Here is a 16750-nt window from a genome sequence, read left to right as displayed (position 1 = left end):
ATTAACATATCCATCACCTCACGTAGTTACTCACTTCCTTAAGCTATGGTCCCTCTTCAGATTCTCAGACTTTTTACATGGTGGTAGATGGTTTTGAGTTGGCCAGGAGCAAAGAAGTATTTATGAAACCTTGAACAGTGGTGAGTCTATGCGTAGGATATGCACTACTGTATAATCTTGGAGGAGACATTTTTCTAAACAAGCTGTCAAGGCAGCCCCTGGTTGCACCCCACTTGGCACTCCCCAACTTGCCTGTGCCCAGCACTATGATGCTAAGAGAACAGTGCAGTGTAGAATTACCCAGTCACACAGAATTTCATGTGGTTACTCATATATAGTTCTCATCAGAGCCACTTGAGAGCAGCAATGTCTGCATTTTTCAGATGGAAAAATTAAGAGAGTTAATAATCGGTAGAGCTGGGAGTTAGAACCCAAGTCTCTTGACTAAATTTGTTGCCTTTTCTATTGCCTTCCTAAAGAAGGACTTCCCATTTTTACTTTCTTCTTTGTACTTTTCGGATTTTTTTTTACAATGAGCATAATTTTTACAAAAAGGATATAACTATTTTCAAAAGACAAATATAAATTTAAAAAGCAGTAGACAACTAGATGAGTCTCCCAAGAGCTTCTTACCTTTATGAGATGAAGGGTCCACACATGCATAGTTTGACAGCATATGGCCACATATGATTAGGAATGTGAGTGAGCGGGGCTGACATCAGGGAGGGCCCCAGTGGGCTGGGATTTTGTGGTAGAGGGAAGTCAGGCTCCTAAATTGGACTTGAAGTGGAACCAGGAGTGTAAGAATCCCACAGCAGGGAGAGGCTCTAAGAAGGGTTGTGAGGGAGGGAGGGTGGGCCTTTTTGACTGACTCTCATAGAGCCTGGCGGTCTGAGAAACAAGTGGAGGGTCTGGGGAGCAGATGAGCAGGCAGCAGGAGGCGCCTAGCCCCACGGGGCCCATAGCGGATGCCAGGTTCCCGCACACTCATTGAATGAGCAACCTCTCCTGGGAGCAGGTAGCCGCAGTCCGAGAAGGGATGTCCTGGATTGTTCCTGTGCCGCTGCTGTCCCTCCTCACGGCAAAACAGCTGGAGCAAATGGTGTGTGGGATGCCCGAGATCTCTGTGGAAGTCTTGAAGAAAGTGGTGCGGTACCGTGAGGTGGATGAGCAGCATCAGCTGGTGCAGTGGTTCTGGCATACGCTGGAAGAGTTCTCCAATGAAGAGCGGGTGCTTTTCATGAGGTTTGTGTCGGGAAGATCTCGGCTACCAGCCAACACTGCTGACATTTCTCAGAGATTTCAAATCATGAAGGTTGATAGGGTAAGTAAGCTATTCTTTCTTTCTTTGTCATGTCTGCCTTATTGCGTCATTGTTGTTGAGACAGGGTCTCATTCTGTAGCCCAGGCTGGAGCACAGTGGCGTGATTTCAGCTCACTGCAACCTCCACTTCCTAGGTTCAAGCAGTTCTGCCTCAGCCTCCCGAATAGCTGGGACTACAAGTGCGCGCCACCACGCCTGGCTAATATTTTTGTATATTTTGGCAGAGACAGGGTTTCACCATGTTGGCCAGGCTGGTCTTGAACTCCTGACCTCGGGAGATCTGCCCACCTCGGCCTCTCAAAGTACTGGGATTACAGGCCTGAGCCAACATGCCTGGCCCTCTGCCGCTTGTTGCTTTTATGTTGGGGAAACCAAACTATGACCTTCAAGTAGGCCTGCCGATTCATGCTTAATACTTGGAATTTCCATATTAATGAGAAAATCAAGCAATAAAATTTGTTTAGAAATATCATTTAGCTTCAGTGGGAAGAATCCTAAGTGGATGTAGAGAACATACTACAACCAGCAACCTTCCCTACATCTTCCAGCATCTTCCTGAGTTAAAGCTGAACTTGGCACAGGGATCATCATACTGCCTGTTCCTGCACTGAGCCATGGCCTTGTTTGTTTTCATGAAGATATTAACCATTAACTGGTGGGTGTGTGCCCCAGAAGGAACCCAAAGATGCGGGGAGCAGCGATAACAGTCTGTGCCCGCTTGTGTGGCATGCATTGTGGGGCAGGCAGGGCTGCATCTCTGCCATCTAAAGGCCCCAGCTGCAGAGCCCCAGCCCAGCTGCCATTTTGACAGATGGCTTAGGAATAAGAGGGCTTAAAGTCTGAAAAGCACACTGCTGCCAGAGTCATCTTTCTTAAGCACCCATCTGACCGTGTCATTCTCCTTCCTTTAGACCTCTCAGAGGCCCCCTATGTTGACTCCGAAATAAATGCCAATGACCTTAGCTGCCTTAAACACTTCCACAGTCTGGCCTCTGCCCCACTTTCTGATGTCACATCTTGATACTTCTCATGTTCTGGTCACAATGGGCTGTTTGCCTTTCTCCCCAGTAGACCAGGATGTTTTTAAAACTCTGTGCTTTTATGTAACCTGTTCCCTCTGCTTTAGTAAGTCCTCCTTCGCACCCCTTTCCTTCGATCTCTGGCAAGCACTTACTCATCCTATAAGCCCAATGCCAGTCAACTCCTCCAGGAAACCCTCCTAGATGCTTTCCAGGAGTGCCCCTACCATGCTGAAGGCAGACCTAGCCAGACTCCTTCTCTCCACCTCCTGAACACTGGGTACAGCCCTCAAACCCAGAACTTACTGCATTCAGTTAGGAGTGCCTCTCCTCCCTCTGTCTCCATCCCCAGTCCTCACAAGCCCCCTCTTCCATATGAGCTGGGCAGTTCACTGAGCAGGGCCCATGATGTTTGTTCAGAAAACAGTAAGGGAAGTGGGGCCTCTTCACACACAGGCCCTTCCTGCCAGTTTAAGTGTCTGGCTTTCTGGTGTTTTTCCAGTAGCTACTCTTGGAAGTTGCTGTAGCCAAAGCTACTCCTCCCTGTGCTGCCTCCTGAGGCAGCAGGCCGCTGCTCTGCTCCTGGGCTAGGCTTGCTGGAGAAGCCACGTGCAGGAAGGGTTATAAAAAGCCTTTCCATAAATTTTCTGCATGACTTGCCAAGAACTGTAAGTTGTAAATCTGTTTTCTTGCTTCAGAGAGAAGTAGGGAGGAGGAAATGGCTCCTTTCTATTCAGCTCTGGAAACAACCCTTGCCTTATGTCTGTCCTGGGCTACCCCTGCCGTTTTAGGAGGCCTTAGGGTTGTCAGCCTCAGCAACTGACTACTGTGGTCATTTCCTCTGTGGCTTTTAGATCTTGTCTACAGTACTCACATTTAGGTCATCAGAGCCACCTAGTGGCACCTCCCTTCCTTGCTGCTTTCAGTTTTTCTGCGTTGAGCTCTATGTCATCCCTGGCTCTGGTGCATTTGGGCTACTGGGCCGTCCGCCTCCCCTAGCAGGACACGCGGCTCACCTAGGCGTGGGCTCTGCGGAGGAGGGCTGCTGTCAAGAGGATGTTGAGTGAGGGAAGAAAGGTTCTTTTTTTTTTTTTTTAAGCGAACCTTTTAAAAATGTATAAAAACAGTATAATGTCATTACTTTTATTACGAATTGTTTAGAAAATAGTTGTATTTGCAAGGAGGGATAAGGAACATATATAATCCTATCTCTCCAGTAGTAGCTGTTTTTACCTTTGTGAAATTCCTCGTAGTCTTTGCCTCAATTGTACAATTTTTTACACGATGTATGTAGAATTTTTTCTGCCTTTTTTTAACCTCCTAATGTATCCTGAACACCTGTTTTGCTGCCAGCCATAATTATAATTTTAAAGGATGCACCACCATCAGTTAAATGGATGGGCTGGGGTTTAATTGACTGCCCCTTCCTTATGTGAGCTGTGCGAGGCGGCCAGGACGCCGCAGAGGAGGCAGAGTGCACATGAGGACAGGGAGAGGAGAAGGGGCAAAGAGGCTCCCAGAGCCGGCTGCACCTCACAGCTGTTCTTTCCATTCTGCCTGCTCTGTTGGGGGATTCCTGCAGCTGGCTTCCAGTCTGTACCCTCTTGATGGATGGGTACGAACGACAGGTGCCTTCTTACTACGCTCTCATCCTGTGCCAGGCGCTGTGTGTAGTGTATTCTCTCAAGCAATCCTGCCAGTCAGAGCTTCTCCTCGCTTTACATACGCAGACACTGGAGGAGGCGAGGAGAGGAAGGAACATTTTCACCCAGAGCCTTGAGGGCCACGGAACAGTAGGGCCTTGGCTCATTCTATGTGGCCCAGTCTCTATGTCCACTTGACTTAACCATGTGGCCATGTTAATTCCATCTTGAAGGCAGGGAGAGGTCATGGGCAGCCCCACTCCCCCTTATGGCACTCTCATGTCCCCAGTCACAGCTCTGGGTCTCTCTCCACAGCCTTACGACAGTCTGCCTACCTCACAGACCTGCTTCTTCCAGCTGAGGCTGCCCCCGTACTCCAGCCAGCTGGTCATGGCCGAGCGCCTGCGCTATGCCATCAACAACTGCCGCTCGATCGACATGGACAACTACATGCTCTCAAGAAACGTGGACAACGCCGAGGGCTCCGACACTGACTACTGACCGCGCGGGTGCTCTCACCCTCCCCTCTGTCCCTCAATAATGCTCACTTCTGATTTGATGTTGATATACTTTTATGGTAACTACGTAGATGTTTTAGGAACATAAACCAACATTATAAACAGTGGCCACATTTAGTTATTCTAAATGTAACAAAGAAATTAGATGTTTTTATTTTTCTGTGATTGTACAAAAACAACAAAAACAAAGTGCTCTCAGTCAGGTTTTTCCCTCCATATTTTTGGTCACTTTTGATAAGTTTGCATGAAACCATTTTGGTGCATTTTTAGTTGGGAATGGTACCTTTTTGTAAACCCACCCAGTGAACATGAAATTGTACATTGTGTATAATTGTTCATTAGAAAGGACAGTTTTACATGAATATTCATATATTTATTTTGTTTTAATTTGAATTGCCTGTTCAGGGTTCCTTATGCAGAGAAATAAAGCAGATTCAGGAACTGGAGCGTGGCTGTTGGTATTGCTTCCTGCGGAGCTTCTGACTGGGGGCTACCATTGAGGCAGACATGAGCCCAGAACACAATGAGCTTCCAGGCTGGTCTTGCTCTCACGGCTTTTTGACCCGTTCAGAAACATTCCTTTACATTGAGGGTGGGCTTTACTTGGAAATAACATAGCAGGGAACCATGTGGTTCTAGGAGACCCCTCTGGGTTGGAAGCCCCTATTTTCCATTGTTCTTCTGTCATCCTGGGTCTCTCTCACTTTGTTCCCTCAGCTGCTCCGCCCCTCTCAGCACCACCCGTCCTTCTCTGGACAGCCCCAGCTACCTAATGTGGAGGGCGACTCTACCAGACAAGGAGGAAGGGGACCACAGTGATGTCGTCTGGCCCTTCCTGTGAAGAACCTACAAAGACAAAATGAGCACGTGATGGAATTAAAGAACAGGGCAGTTTACAACATGTCTCTGTGGGGAGGGCAGCCAAGGGGAAGGTGTTACAGAAAGGCCAGCTACCGCTAACAGGCACTTAAGCATGTATCAATGAGTGAATGAGTGGGTGAATGTGGGAATTAGCGTGAGAACTGATGAGTGGCTTTCACATCCTTGAATGATGGAATTGTGCAGAGGGCTGGGGAGGGGGTTACATTCTTGGTGCTTAAACTCAGCCAGCCCCTGCGGGCCCTCAGTGCTGTGTGTGTGTTCAGCAGCGTCAGGGTGAGCGTGTGTGAGCATGTGTTTCTGGGGGAAGGGGCCGTCTTGAGAGCAGCTGGGAGGGCTCTGGCTTCTTGGAGTGTGTGCAGGAAGACGGGCAGGCCCGTGGACAGCGTGTCTCCCTCACCTACAGGAAGTTCATGCCACAAGCTGCTTGCACTGTACTTCGTGGACAGGGTCTTTGCCAACAACGTGCTCAAATGACGTGCCAGCCAGCCAGCCCTCTGCAGGCAGTTATTTTTTTCCACAAGGAAGATAGAAGGTGTATATTTTCAAAGAGAAATAGAAAAATAAGGTTTTGCCAGCTAAGATAATGTGGTAAATGGATCTTTCCTAGTGAGGATATCTAAATATTTAGAATGGTGACATCTTTGTTTTATTGAAAAAAGGCTTCAGCTAGAATTGGGTCTCAGGGAGGGACTGCAGCTTTTGGGGGAACCCCCAGAGGTCTGGGTAAAGATGGGCCTTTAATACCGATCTAAGAGTGTAGTCAGTAGCATCGTCGAAGGGCTCTGGGCTTGAAGCCCTCCTGCTGGGGGTGGGAAGGTCCTGCCTGGGTCTCTGGACCAGGAGAGAATTTCTCTAAGAAAAGAAAGGCACCTGTGCTGCCAAGATCCTGGACGAAGCCAGGAGAGGCCTCTTAGGGTCTTCTGAGCCGCTTCCTACGTCCCTCTTGCTGAGGTGGGCTAAGGACATGCAGAGCAAAGGATATATCTGCAGTCTCTAAATTCAAAATAATGCCTCACCCTGTGCCGCTGCCACAGTTTGCTCTGGACTGAGGGGCAGGAGCACCCCCAGAAGACCGGCACTCATGGTTGCAGGTCCTGGGCTCAGGACTAACAGACAGCTGCTCAAGTTTGACCCTGTGAGGGGAATCTGCACAGTGCCATGGTTTTACAACGCACACTGTTTCTTTGCCAGAAACCTGTTATTTCCTCATTGTCTTGACTTTTTTCATTTTTGCTAGTTGCCCAGGCTGGTCTGGAACTCCTGGCCTCAAGCAGTCCTTCCACCTTGACCGCCCAAAGTGCTGGGATTATAGGCGTGAGCCACTGCGCCTGGCCTCTCTTGACTTTTTGAAAATTCTGGAAGAGGGGGAAGCACAAGTCTCTGATCTGAGGAGTTGAAGTGGGCCTGGTCAGGCGCTTCCCTTGGTTCACTTTCAGCTCTTACAGAGGCTTAGGCAGTTGTTTGCTGGCCTCATTCACTTAACAAATACTTGGCAGTTTTTATGACCCTTAAGCAGTCTCAAGAAAACTTTGACCATCAGTTTTTAAAATTTAAGATTTCTGGCCAGGCGCGGTGGCTCACGCCTGTCATCGCAGCACTTTGGGAGGCCGAGATGGCCAGATCACGAGGTCAGGAGATTGAGACCATCCTGGCTAACACGGTGAAACCCCGTCTCTACTAAAAATACAAAAAATTAGCCGGGCGGGGTGGCGGGCGCCTGTAGTCCCAGCTACTCGGGAGACTGAGGCAGGAGAATGGTGTGAACCCGGGAGGCAGAGCTTGCAGTGAGCCAAGATCGCGCCACTGCACTCCAGCCTGGGTGACAGAGTGAGACTCTGTCTCAAAAAATAAAATTTAAGATTTCTCCTGGCATCCTTCAAAGTACGGCTTTGTTCTGGGCCTCCTAGCTTTGTGGCCTTTGCCCAGGACTCCTGGCCGGATGAAGCCTACATCTGGTGAGTTTGGTTTTTAGCCAAAAGCAGATCTTGGGCATTGAATCCTAGAGCTGGAGGGAAAGTCTCTAAGGGGCCAGATGATCTCTGCCTCCATAAACCAGGAATCCAAGGTCAGGAGAGGGAAAGCTGGATCATAGGTGTGCCCTGGCTAGAACTGGGAGCCTTTGCGTCCTGTCAGTGTGCCGTGGTAGAGCCAGGGGGCTAGTCACTTCCCCTCCAAACACTCATCCTGTGCAGAAACAGGCCAGTGTGTCCCTGCAAGACAAGCCTCAGAGCACCACCTCCTGCCAGCAGCCTGCTGCCTCCTGGGAGGGATCTGGAACCCTTGACCTAACAGCGTGTGGCCCTGGTCTCTCTGCCGGCACTGGGGCCCCTGTGCAGACCAGCAGTGTGGTCACAGGTCAGCCTCCAGCCAGGGAGCAGTATCCTGCCCCAGTGGTGAGGTTCTTCCTGTTCTCTCCCACCACCTTATCCTGCATGTGACCATTCGCTGCCTTGGCCAAACCTTAGAAAGAGCATTCCAGGAGTTGAGGGAGAGGCTGTGAGGGCACAGAAAATCCCAAGCCATTTCTGGGTGGCTCAGGAATACAATCAGGCTCCCATCAGCCCTGGCTCACCCCTTCCCTGGAAATGCCTAGGGCTTCTTGACCTTTGCCTTTGCTGTGCCATGCCTGCCAATGGGAATATCCTCCTTACGGTTGGAACCTGTGGGAGCTGGGGTCAGCCCACAGGCCCAACTCAAAAGCTCTGACTGCCACAAAGGGTGCCTGGCTTACCCACAGATAGACCTGGCTTGCTTTTTCCCAGTGCCTGGAATTTGTGCGTTGTACCAGGCACTCAGCTTTTCTAGCCCCCCAAGGATATGAGGATACCTCCCTCTATCCCTGTCTTCCAGGCAGTGCACATTTAGACATAATCTCTTTTTTTTTTTTTTTTTTTGAGACGGAGTCTCACTCTGTCACCCAGGCTGGAGTGCAGTGGCCGGATCTCGGCTCACTGCAAGCTCCGCCTCCTGGGTTCACGCCATTCTCCTGCCTCAGCCTCCCGAGTAGCTGGGACTACAGGCGCCCGCCACCTCACCCAGCTAGTTTTTTGTATTTTTTAGTAGAGACGGGGTTTCACCAGGTTAGCCAGGATGGTCTCGATCTCCTGACCTCATGATCCGCCCGTCTCGGCCTCCCAAAGTGCTGGGATTACAGGCTTGAGCCACCGCACCCGGCTGACATAATCTCTTAACAATGTCACAGAGAGGGTAATGGTCCCATTTTACAAATAAACTGAGGCTCAGAGATGTCATATCTTGTCAAAAGCTATGGATGACAAAGCTTGGAGATCACTCAAGAACCCCCTTCAACCTCAGCTACATGTCTCCCAACTAGGGCTGAGTCCCTCCAGGTAGGGCCTGGCCCAGCCTATGGCCAATACCCAGTAAATACTTGTGAGATGAATTAGTTGGTGGATTAAGCCTGCAGGGGGCCTTATCTCTATGCTAACCTGAGTTTGAAAGGGTTGTTTTTACTTTTTAATTTAGTGGGGAAGGGGCACAGAGATTCCATGCCCTCCCTGGACATACCACCCTCCCTCCAGGAGCCTCCATGCATGTAGCTATCTGGAAGCTCCAAAAGTGGTTTTGTGATTGAGGTATTGCGCTCTGTTAAGTGCTTTGCTCATGCCTGGTGGTGGTGAACAGTGTCTGTTAGAAGGCAGAGTGGAGAGCCATGTGTCTCCATCAGTGCCCACCCTCTGGGGGCACCTAAAATGACCCTTCGCTTCAGAACCCAAAGCTCCTCTGGCTAAGGTGGGGGCCAATTTGGGTCCCTAGAAACAGCACTGGACACAGTAGCACTGCTTGAGTTCTGTGATCACTATGCCTTGGGATGCAGGGGAGTTACTAGGCATTGGAGGGTTAACTGGGAACTTAACCCTCTCTACAAAAGAGCTTCCATGGGAAAGGGGGGTCACCGGGGAACGCAGGTTGCCCCATTCTAGCTCAACCTACAGTGACCTCTGCTTTACATAATCACAATCCTTACAAACACCCCAAAAGCAAGGTTCCCTTGTTATCCTTAGTACTCAGATCAGAAAACTGAGGTTTGCAGAGGGCCAACCTGTCCTTGGTCACAGGGCTAGAAAGTGAGGGACATGGGATGGAAACCCAGATCCATTAGATCCTGAAGCCAGGATCCTGTTGTTCTCCAGGCTAAGCCACCAATTTAGGACAAATAGAACATGCTGGGAATTGGGGCTTATTGGAGATGATGAAAACAAAGGCCTGAGGTTTAAGTGGCTCTGTTGTAGACAAACATTGAACCCCCTGGAAGCCTGAGGTTTCTTTCAACAGTGTTCAGAGTAATGAGAGAAAAATTAATTCCCAACAAGGCCTCTCCGAGTGCAAAGCAATGGTGAGCAAACCGGGAAATCACCAAAACGCAGCCTGGGTCTCACAGGCTAGTAGCAGGGTCCTGCCACTCCGCCGCAGCTGGTGGTGTGACAGAGCTGGCTCTCCTGACATAGGGATTAGAAGGGATTATGCTGGGCCAGGGCTTACTGTGGCTACCCTGTTTCTGGAGTAAGCACTGCCCCAGCCAGGAGCCCTTTGGCAGTCCCCAGAGAGGCTGGGGTGGGACAGGGTGCTGCTTGCCTGTCCACATGTTCTGCCTGGAACAAAATCCAGGGCCTCTGGGACTTCACCTGACTCTCATCTGTACATGGGGCCCTGGTTCCTTCTGGGGGTACATTGGGCTGAGGGGGAACGTTCATCTCTTGTTTCATCCTCACATTAATCTGTCCATCCACTGCTACCCCCATCCCTTACCATAACCAAACAAAGCAGGTGCAGATGTTTGAATTAACAAGAGCAAAGTCGGATAACAAAAAGCAAATTTATTACCCAAAACTAGTAAAGGGGGAAATAGCCAGATTGCTATTTAAAGTAACTGCTTCAATTTTTAGTGGGGAAAGCAATTTTGGGGGGTTTTAAAAGGGAAGACTTGATAAGGAAGGCATGCAAGAACTGGGCTGAGTATGATGTGTGTGTGTTTTGTCCTGGTGGCTAGCTTGGGTTTCAGTCCACCTGGACTTCGGATTGACATTATTTTAACAATGGCCAGGTTGTTAATTAGCCATTTTGAAGTAATTTTTGGAGGTTTGCAGCTGGGTCTCCAGACTTGGTCTGTCTCAAGACTAGCCCCTGAAACTTCTAAGACATCACACAATTAAATAGTAGCATACAGTTAGATAAATGAAAAGGGAGCATATCCGGTGAGAAAGGGGAGGAATGTGGAGTCGATTTTAAGGCTAAGGAGAAAGGCTTCTGAGTTGCCTCAAGGTTACATTTTGAAACCCAAGAGAATGGGGAAAAAAAGGTTTAAAATGCATGAAGTTAAGCTGCGGGCTACATTGCTTCTCTGATATCTGCTACTCAGCTTCCCTGCTCATTCACTCTGCACCAGCCACCCTGACCTCCTTGCTGTTCCCCTAACACATGAGCCGTGCCTGTAGTCCGCGGCCTCTGCACTGACTGTTCCTCTGCTAGGAGTGTCTTGGCCCCCTGGCTCACTTCATACCTTCAAATGTCATCTTCTCAGTGAGGCTTACATTGGTCAATCCTTTCTCAGAGGCTTCACTCCACCCCCCAATCTCTTGCCAGCAATCCCTAATAGCCCTTGTTACAGCCTGCACTTTTTTCCAAATACTTTCTACCTTTTTTTTTTTTTCTTTTTTTTTGAGACGGAGTCTCACTGTGTCGCCCAGGCTGGAGTGCAGTGGCGCGATCTCGGCTCACTGCAAGCTCTGCCTCCCGGGTTCACTCCATTCTCCTGCCTCAGCCTCCCGAGTAGCTAGGACTACAGGCGCCCGCCACCACGCCCGGCTAATTTTTTGTAATTTTTTAGTAGAGACGGGGTTTCACCGTGTTAGCCAGGATGGTCTCAATCTCCTGACTTCGTGATCCACCGTCTCGGCCTTCCAAAGTGCTGGGATTACAGGCGTTGAGCCACCGCATCCGGCCCTTTCTACCTTCGTATATACCAGTTACCTGTTGTCTCTTCCCCCACTAGAAGGTAAGCTTCATGAGAACAGAAGTTGTCTTTTTCCTTGCTGTTTCCCTATTTAAGCAATGAATTCAGGAACCTGTGAGTAGGGATCAAGCTCCTCTTTCACACAAAGAAACACCTGGCCTTGGATGGGTGAAGGGCTTTATCGCAGCTGGTGCTGGGTGGAGCCGGAGTGTGAGCAGCGCCCATAGTGCTCCTCGCCTCTTCCACCCACCCAGAATCCTCCCCAGGGACCCAGGACCAGGCGGCTGCGGGGAGGCCGAGAGCCTTCACTAAATGTGACCCATCAGTGACTACAGCCCTGAAATTGAAATTGGAAGCCCAGGCTTGTGTTCACGTCCAGCAAATCCAACAGGTGAAAAATCTAGCTTGTCATCAGCTTATAATAGTCCCATTATCAAAAGCTTAGCCAGGGCTGCTGATTTTGCTTTTAAATGTTTGAGGCTTTTTTTCTTCCAAATCATTTATTTTTCTCTTATGATATGAGAACAGTAGAAAATATGGATAACTATGCAGTTTATGTAAGCATTCAACAATTGGGAGCGAATTTTCTACAATCCCGAGTGCGGTCACTCCGGGAGCGCATCCGCCCCAAGAAAGGTGGGCAGGCAGCCGCGCGTGCGGGCAAAACCTCAAAGAGGAGCGGCTCGGTGGCTCTTTCTGCCCCTGCTTCCCCTCCTCCTGCTTTACCGAGATCACTACCGGGGGCCCTGGAGACGGCGGTCCCCAGGGCACTCCGGGAGCCGACCGAGTCTCGCGGGGTCGCTCCGCCCGGAGGCTCTCCAGACCCCTGCGCGCGGCAGCCCTGGCCCCAGTCACCCCTGCGCGCAAGCCCGCGAACTCCGAGTGGTCAGGTCCTCCCCACCGAGGTGATTTCGATTCAACGGCGATCGGAGTCCCCGAGAAAGGTGCAGGCGCCTCCCGCCGCCGTGGGGAGCGCACAGCAGAAAGCTTGGGGCGTAAGCAAGAGGGGAAAGGAGGTGGTGTTGAGTGAGAACCAGCCGAGTGTTTTCCAAACATCCATTTAATCTTGGGTTTATCCTATGTATAAAATCTTAACGTGAGGTAGGCTTTCTTATTCCCACTGTGCAGACAGGGAAAATGAGGCTCAGAAGATGCGGTGGTGGTCTGCAAGGTGGAAGAGCTGGGTTCGCAGCCAGGACGGTCTGAGGCTGCGCTCCTTCCCCGGGGGCCGCAGCGGGGCGGCGTCTAGCGCGGCAGAAGCTTGCCGAGGGCCGCGGCAGGCGCGCGCGGGCGCGGGGGCTGGTCGGGCAGCATGGCGGCGCTGTGCTCTGCCCGCAGGGCTAGGCGCGGGCACGCGGCGCGCAGGTGGCGCAGGCCGGCCGCGCTCACGTTGCGGCAGAAGTCCACGTGCAGTGTCTGCAGCGCGCGCCCGTCCGCCGCCACGGCCGCCAGCGTGCGGTTGGTGACGCGCGCGCAGTTCTCCAGGCGCAGTGCGCGCAGGCGTGGGCAGCAGCGCAGCAGGCGGGCCAGGCAGTCGTCGGTGACGTGGCCGCAGCCCGACAGCGTGACAGACGCCAGGTTGGGGCACCTGTGAGGAGAGTGCGGTGACCGGGGGCTCACTGGCTTGTTAAAGCCACCCAACCGCCCCGGGGACTGGGTGGACTCATTTACCGAGGAGGACTCGGGCCCTGCGAGGTGAAGACACTTGGCTGCGATGACACGGCAGGGTTCCACGTCGACTTTCTGGCCGACCCATTTTCCCTGTTCTTTCTGCCCCTGCACCCCACCGTACCTTCATTTGCGTGGGTTCTTGGCTCGTAGCCTCGGGAGCCCTAGTGGGAAGCCCTGACCCCGGCCCAGCAGAGTTCTGGGGCGGCTGTGGACAGAGGGAATGCCGGTTCTGGGAGCCACAGCCCTTGTCTCTTTGTTTCACTCTGGATGTGCTGCCTCGCAGGGGAGCGGTGCGTGGCGACTGACTGCTCCAGTCTAGCTTCAAGCCTGAGGCCCCTGAATGTCCCGGCGGGACGTGAGTGGGAAGAGGGATTTGTTTCCTTGGAGGTGGCTTAGTGACAGGCCCATCCCAACCCTCGAGGCGGTGGGGGCACGCGTCAGCATTGAGTCCGGGTTCAGCTTAGTTGACTAGAGCTGTTTCTGCATCCCCTGGGCCACCAGCCTGGAAAAGGGCAGGGATTGGAGGCAGCTAGACGCAGGCCCTGAGCAGGTACAATCAGGGACACCCACCCAGGTGGCTTGCCCAGAAAGCTTGGGGGAACTCTCTGCTGCAGCCTCACCAGCCCCTCCCAACAAAAAAAAGATCTTGAGCCAAGTTAGACTTGGCTTATCGCCGTGTCAGTCACTCAGAGAGCCTTCGTTTGCTCTGCATGGGGGAATAATGTCTACCACTGGGGTTGGGAGGAGCCTGCAACGGGGCCTTCCACAGGCAGTCATAACCCGCTTTCCCTGGAAACAAACGGGACCAGCCTGCTCCCAGTCCAGAAGGACCGACTAATGGGCCGGGGCCTTGGCTCCGCGCAGCCAGAGGGAGCTAGAGTCTGGACTGGGGAAGCGTTTCCCTTTCCCCGTCAGCACCCCCTGCAGCTCCGTGACTGCCCCTGGCTGGGCCAGCTCAGCTCCTTTGTGCCTGGGGTGGGAAGTAAGGCACTAAAATACGCTGGGCGCAGCCAGGTGTCACACCGAGCCCAGGCCTCCTTCAGGTTCATGCGCCTTCGTTAGTCACCCCGTCAACCTCTGCACCCCTAGTTTTGTAAGTGGAGAAACTGGCCCAGGGAGCTCAAGGGACTGGCCGGTGACTGACTTGCTGTCAAACCCAGGACAGATGTCTGAACCTTGCTGAGCGCCACTTTCTCATTTGTCAAGTGGGAGGAATTGTTACCTTCAAGGTGGTTATAAGGATTAGCTGTTTAAGCCTCAAAGGTGTTGGGTGATCTTTTCCTCTAAGAATCTTGGAATAATTCTGATACAGGGAAAAAACAAAGAGCGGACTGTCTCCCCGCCCAGCCATCCTCAGCCGTTCCTCCCGACCTGAGCCGAGCGCCAGAAGAACCAGATTCGGTAGACGTTCCTCCGTACCTACTGTGTGCCAGGTGCCACTGTGTCATTCTCTTATCGGATAAGAAAAATTTAGCACATTTTACAGAAGGAGAAATTAGGTTGCAAGAGTTTAAATATTTGAGCTGGGATCACATGGTTGGACGAACTGGGTGACCCAGCAGAGCCCTGACAGCAAAGCCTTTTGCTTTTTATGTGACAGCAGGGCCCCTTGCTTGATCAGTACAGTGGCCTGGGAGGTCCACTTCACACCTGCAGGTTTGGAGCATTAAGCTCGGTTCTCTTACAGTAAGAATGGGACAATTTCAGGACATGTTCTGCCATTCGCACCCTGCTCCGCCGCCGCCCCGCCGCCCCGCCCCTCGCCATATCACTCTCTAGTCTGATTCTTGGGCCTTGTTAAGCCCATGAAAATGGCCTTGTCCAGTCAGGGCCCAGCCCCAAGTCCATCTTCTGTTTTCTCCCAGCTCAAAAGAAAGGTGGGGTCACGACGCTGTTTCCTTCCACTCCTGTAGTGCTGCCAGCAAATAGCAACTATGAACTTGGGTGGCAGTAAACTGGCTGAGCCTAGTTTTCCATGAGCAGCAGGCCCAGTTTGCTAAGTGATCAAGGGGGTGTTATTCCTCAAAGGCAGCACAGGACTGGCAGAGGCTCAGTGAGAGGCTGGTTGAGTAGCTCCGTGTTCTTGCCTGGGTCACTATACCCATGAGGCTGGGGCCGTGGGGGGAGCCTGGCCTAGTGGTTCAGCGTCTATGTCTGTGTCTGGGGTGGGGTTAGCAGATGAACACAAGATGTACTTGGGATGTACTTATACTAAAATATTATTCACTGTTTATCTGAAATTCCTATTTAACTGGGCAGCCTATATATTTGCTAAAACCTGGCAACCCTAGACTGGGCAAATCACACCACCTCGGGGAGCATCAGTTTGCTAATTTGAGAAATTAGGCTAAGTCACCCTCCTTAGGAGTACTGTGTAACTCAGTAATTCATCTACTCGTGGAGTCTGGTTTGGCTTAGCTGACCCCAGCACCCTGGCTCCCCCACCTCTCCCCTCCGCATCGTTTCCCAGGCCTCGGGGGCTGCTTGCTAGGCCTAAGGGAGGGGTGAGCTGATTGCTGCATCTGGAAGCCTTTTCCCAGAGCCTGACCTTGAAAATCCAGGCCCAGCTGGACCCACCCAGCACTTAATGACTAGCAGTATGGAGGCCCCACTTCTTGGTGTTTGCATGAAGCAGCTCCAGGACCTGTAAGGCTAAGAGGAGGATTAGCAATTGTTTCCCTCTTGATTTTATCATCTCCTGGGGACCATGCTTTGGGCGGGTCTGGATGTCCGCCTTGGGCCTGCCTAGTCTGAGGCACCCCAAAGGTGGAGCCATCTTGGTCTCGTAATTTGCTCTTCCCTGCCCCCCAAGAGGGAAGCCAGAGCTAGCGGGGCCAGCACTGCTCAGGAGGCAAGGTGGCCTACCTGTCGCACACCTGGAGGAGGAAATCATTGACCAGGCTCTCGTGCCGGCTGCAGATGCTTCTCTGGAAGGCACTCTTGAGCCAGTCCTCGATGCTGCACACCTGCACGCGGCTAGAGTGCCAACAGATGGAGAGGCTGCGGAGGGCCGGGCCCAGGAGGAAGTTGTCCTTCTGGAGTTCAGTGAGGGAACGGAAGTGCAGCAGGGACCACAGTGCGGGGTCCTCAAACACGTCGTGGAGCTGGGAGCAGGTCCTGGCGAGGCTCTTCCTGCTGTCCTTGTCTAGGAAGGAGAAGAGGTGCAGCAGGCACTCCCGGTTGAGCTGGGTTATGTGCATGGTGAGCAGTGGCCACATGTGAGTGCAGCTGCAGCCAGGGGACGGGCTGACCTGCCTGCTCTCCTCCTCCCCGGCTTTGGGCCGGTGGACATATATGGTTGAGGAATGGTGTTTATTTTTGGCTAACAACTGGTGCTGCAGCTCTGCGGAGGGGTGAGGGAAGAAAAGCCAGGACCCAGACATACGTGCGGCAGTCTGTGGTTCGGCTTCTGTTCAGAGGGATTGGAGGTCCTGGCAGAAAAGGAGCCTATTGAAGTTACTTTCCTTAAAAGGGATTTTTTTTCCCTTTAGCTGACAATGGTGTTTAGCGGCAAGCACTTTTGGCTTTTCCCAAGGCATTTTCATTGGCGGTGGCAGTGGCGGTGGCCCGGCCAGCTCCGTCTGGCTTTGCAGTCTCTACTCACGGGGAAGGAGTCTAACTGTAAATGTTAACTGTGTTGATTTTCTAGTACATCAGTGTGGAATCTTTTGCTCCACCCTTACTAGGAAGAAACCTGTGTGTGAAGAGCTAAGGGTGAC

General features: G+C 51.9%; 3 protein-coding genes across 21 annotated transcripts in view; 1 reads left to right on the top strand and 2 right to left on the bottom strand.

The window, feature by feature from the left end:
* HERC1 (HECT and RLD domain containing E3 ubiquitin protein ligase family member 1) overlaps positions 1 to 4950 on the top strand; it is a 224297-nt gene extending 219347 nt beyond the window's left edge. For all 18 annotated transcript variants that reach the window (XR_012415025.1, XM_073995967.1, XM_065548019.1 and 15 more), the window contains 2 exons: positions 1019 to 1324; positions 4302 to 4950. Coding sequence is in view for 17 of the 18 variants with exons in the window: in XM_073995967.1 (XP_073852068.1) it covers positions 1019 to 1324; positions 4302 to 4487 (492 nt within the window). In the remaining variant the exon portion in view is untranslated. The remainder of the gene's footprint in view (positions 1 to 1018; positions 1325 to 4301) is intronic.
* Positions 4951 to 11841: 6891 nt separating this feature from the next.
* LOC102128741 (F-box and leucine-rich protein 22) lies at positions 11842 to 12690 on the bottom strand. The gene is given in 2 exon segments (XM_015452915.3): positions 11842 to 12062; positions 12064 to 12690. Coding segments are annotated over 2 exon segments (450 nt in total). The 5' UTR covers positions 12417 to 12690; the 3' UTR covers positions 11842 to 11965.
* FBXL22 (F-box and leucine rich repeat protein 22) lies at positions 11842 to 16257 on the bottom strand. 2 transcript variants are annotated; one of them, XM_045397287.2, is made up of 2 exons: positions 15897 to 16257; positions 11842 to 12948 (listed from the first exon to the last, which is right to left on the bottom strand). In XM_045397287.2, the coding sequence occupies exons 1-2, from the start codon at positions 16247 to 16249 to the stop codon at positions 12606 to 12608; spliced, it is 696 nt and encodes a 231-aa protein (XP_045253222.1). In that variant the 5' UTR covers positions 16250 to 16257; the 3' UTR covers positions 11842 to 12605. The 2 variants fall into 2 exon arrangements, with proteins under 2 accessions (XP_045253222.1, XP_073852090.1); XM_073995989.1 differs by lacking the exon at positions 11842 to 12948 and adding an exon at positions 13384 to 13533.
* Between the last annotated feature and the right edge of the window lie 493 nt (positions 16258 to 16750).

Source organism: Macaca fascicularis, chromosome 7 (assembly GCF_037993035.2).
Source record: "Macaca fascicularis isolate 582-1 chromosome 7, T2T-MFA8v1.1".
Classification (NCBI taxonomy): domain Eukaryota; kingdom Metazoa; phylum Chordata; class Mammalia; order Primates; family Cercopithecidae; genus Macaca; species Macaca fascicularis.
Note: the sequence above shows the minus strand (reverse complement) of the source record. Positions and strands in the feature narration are given on the sequence as shown.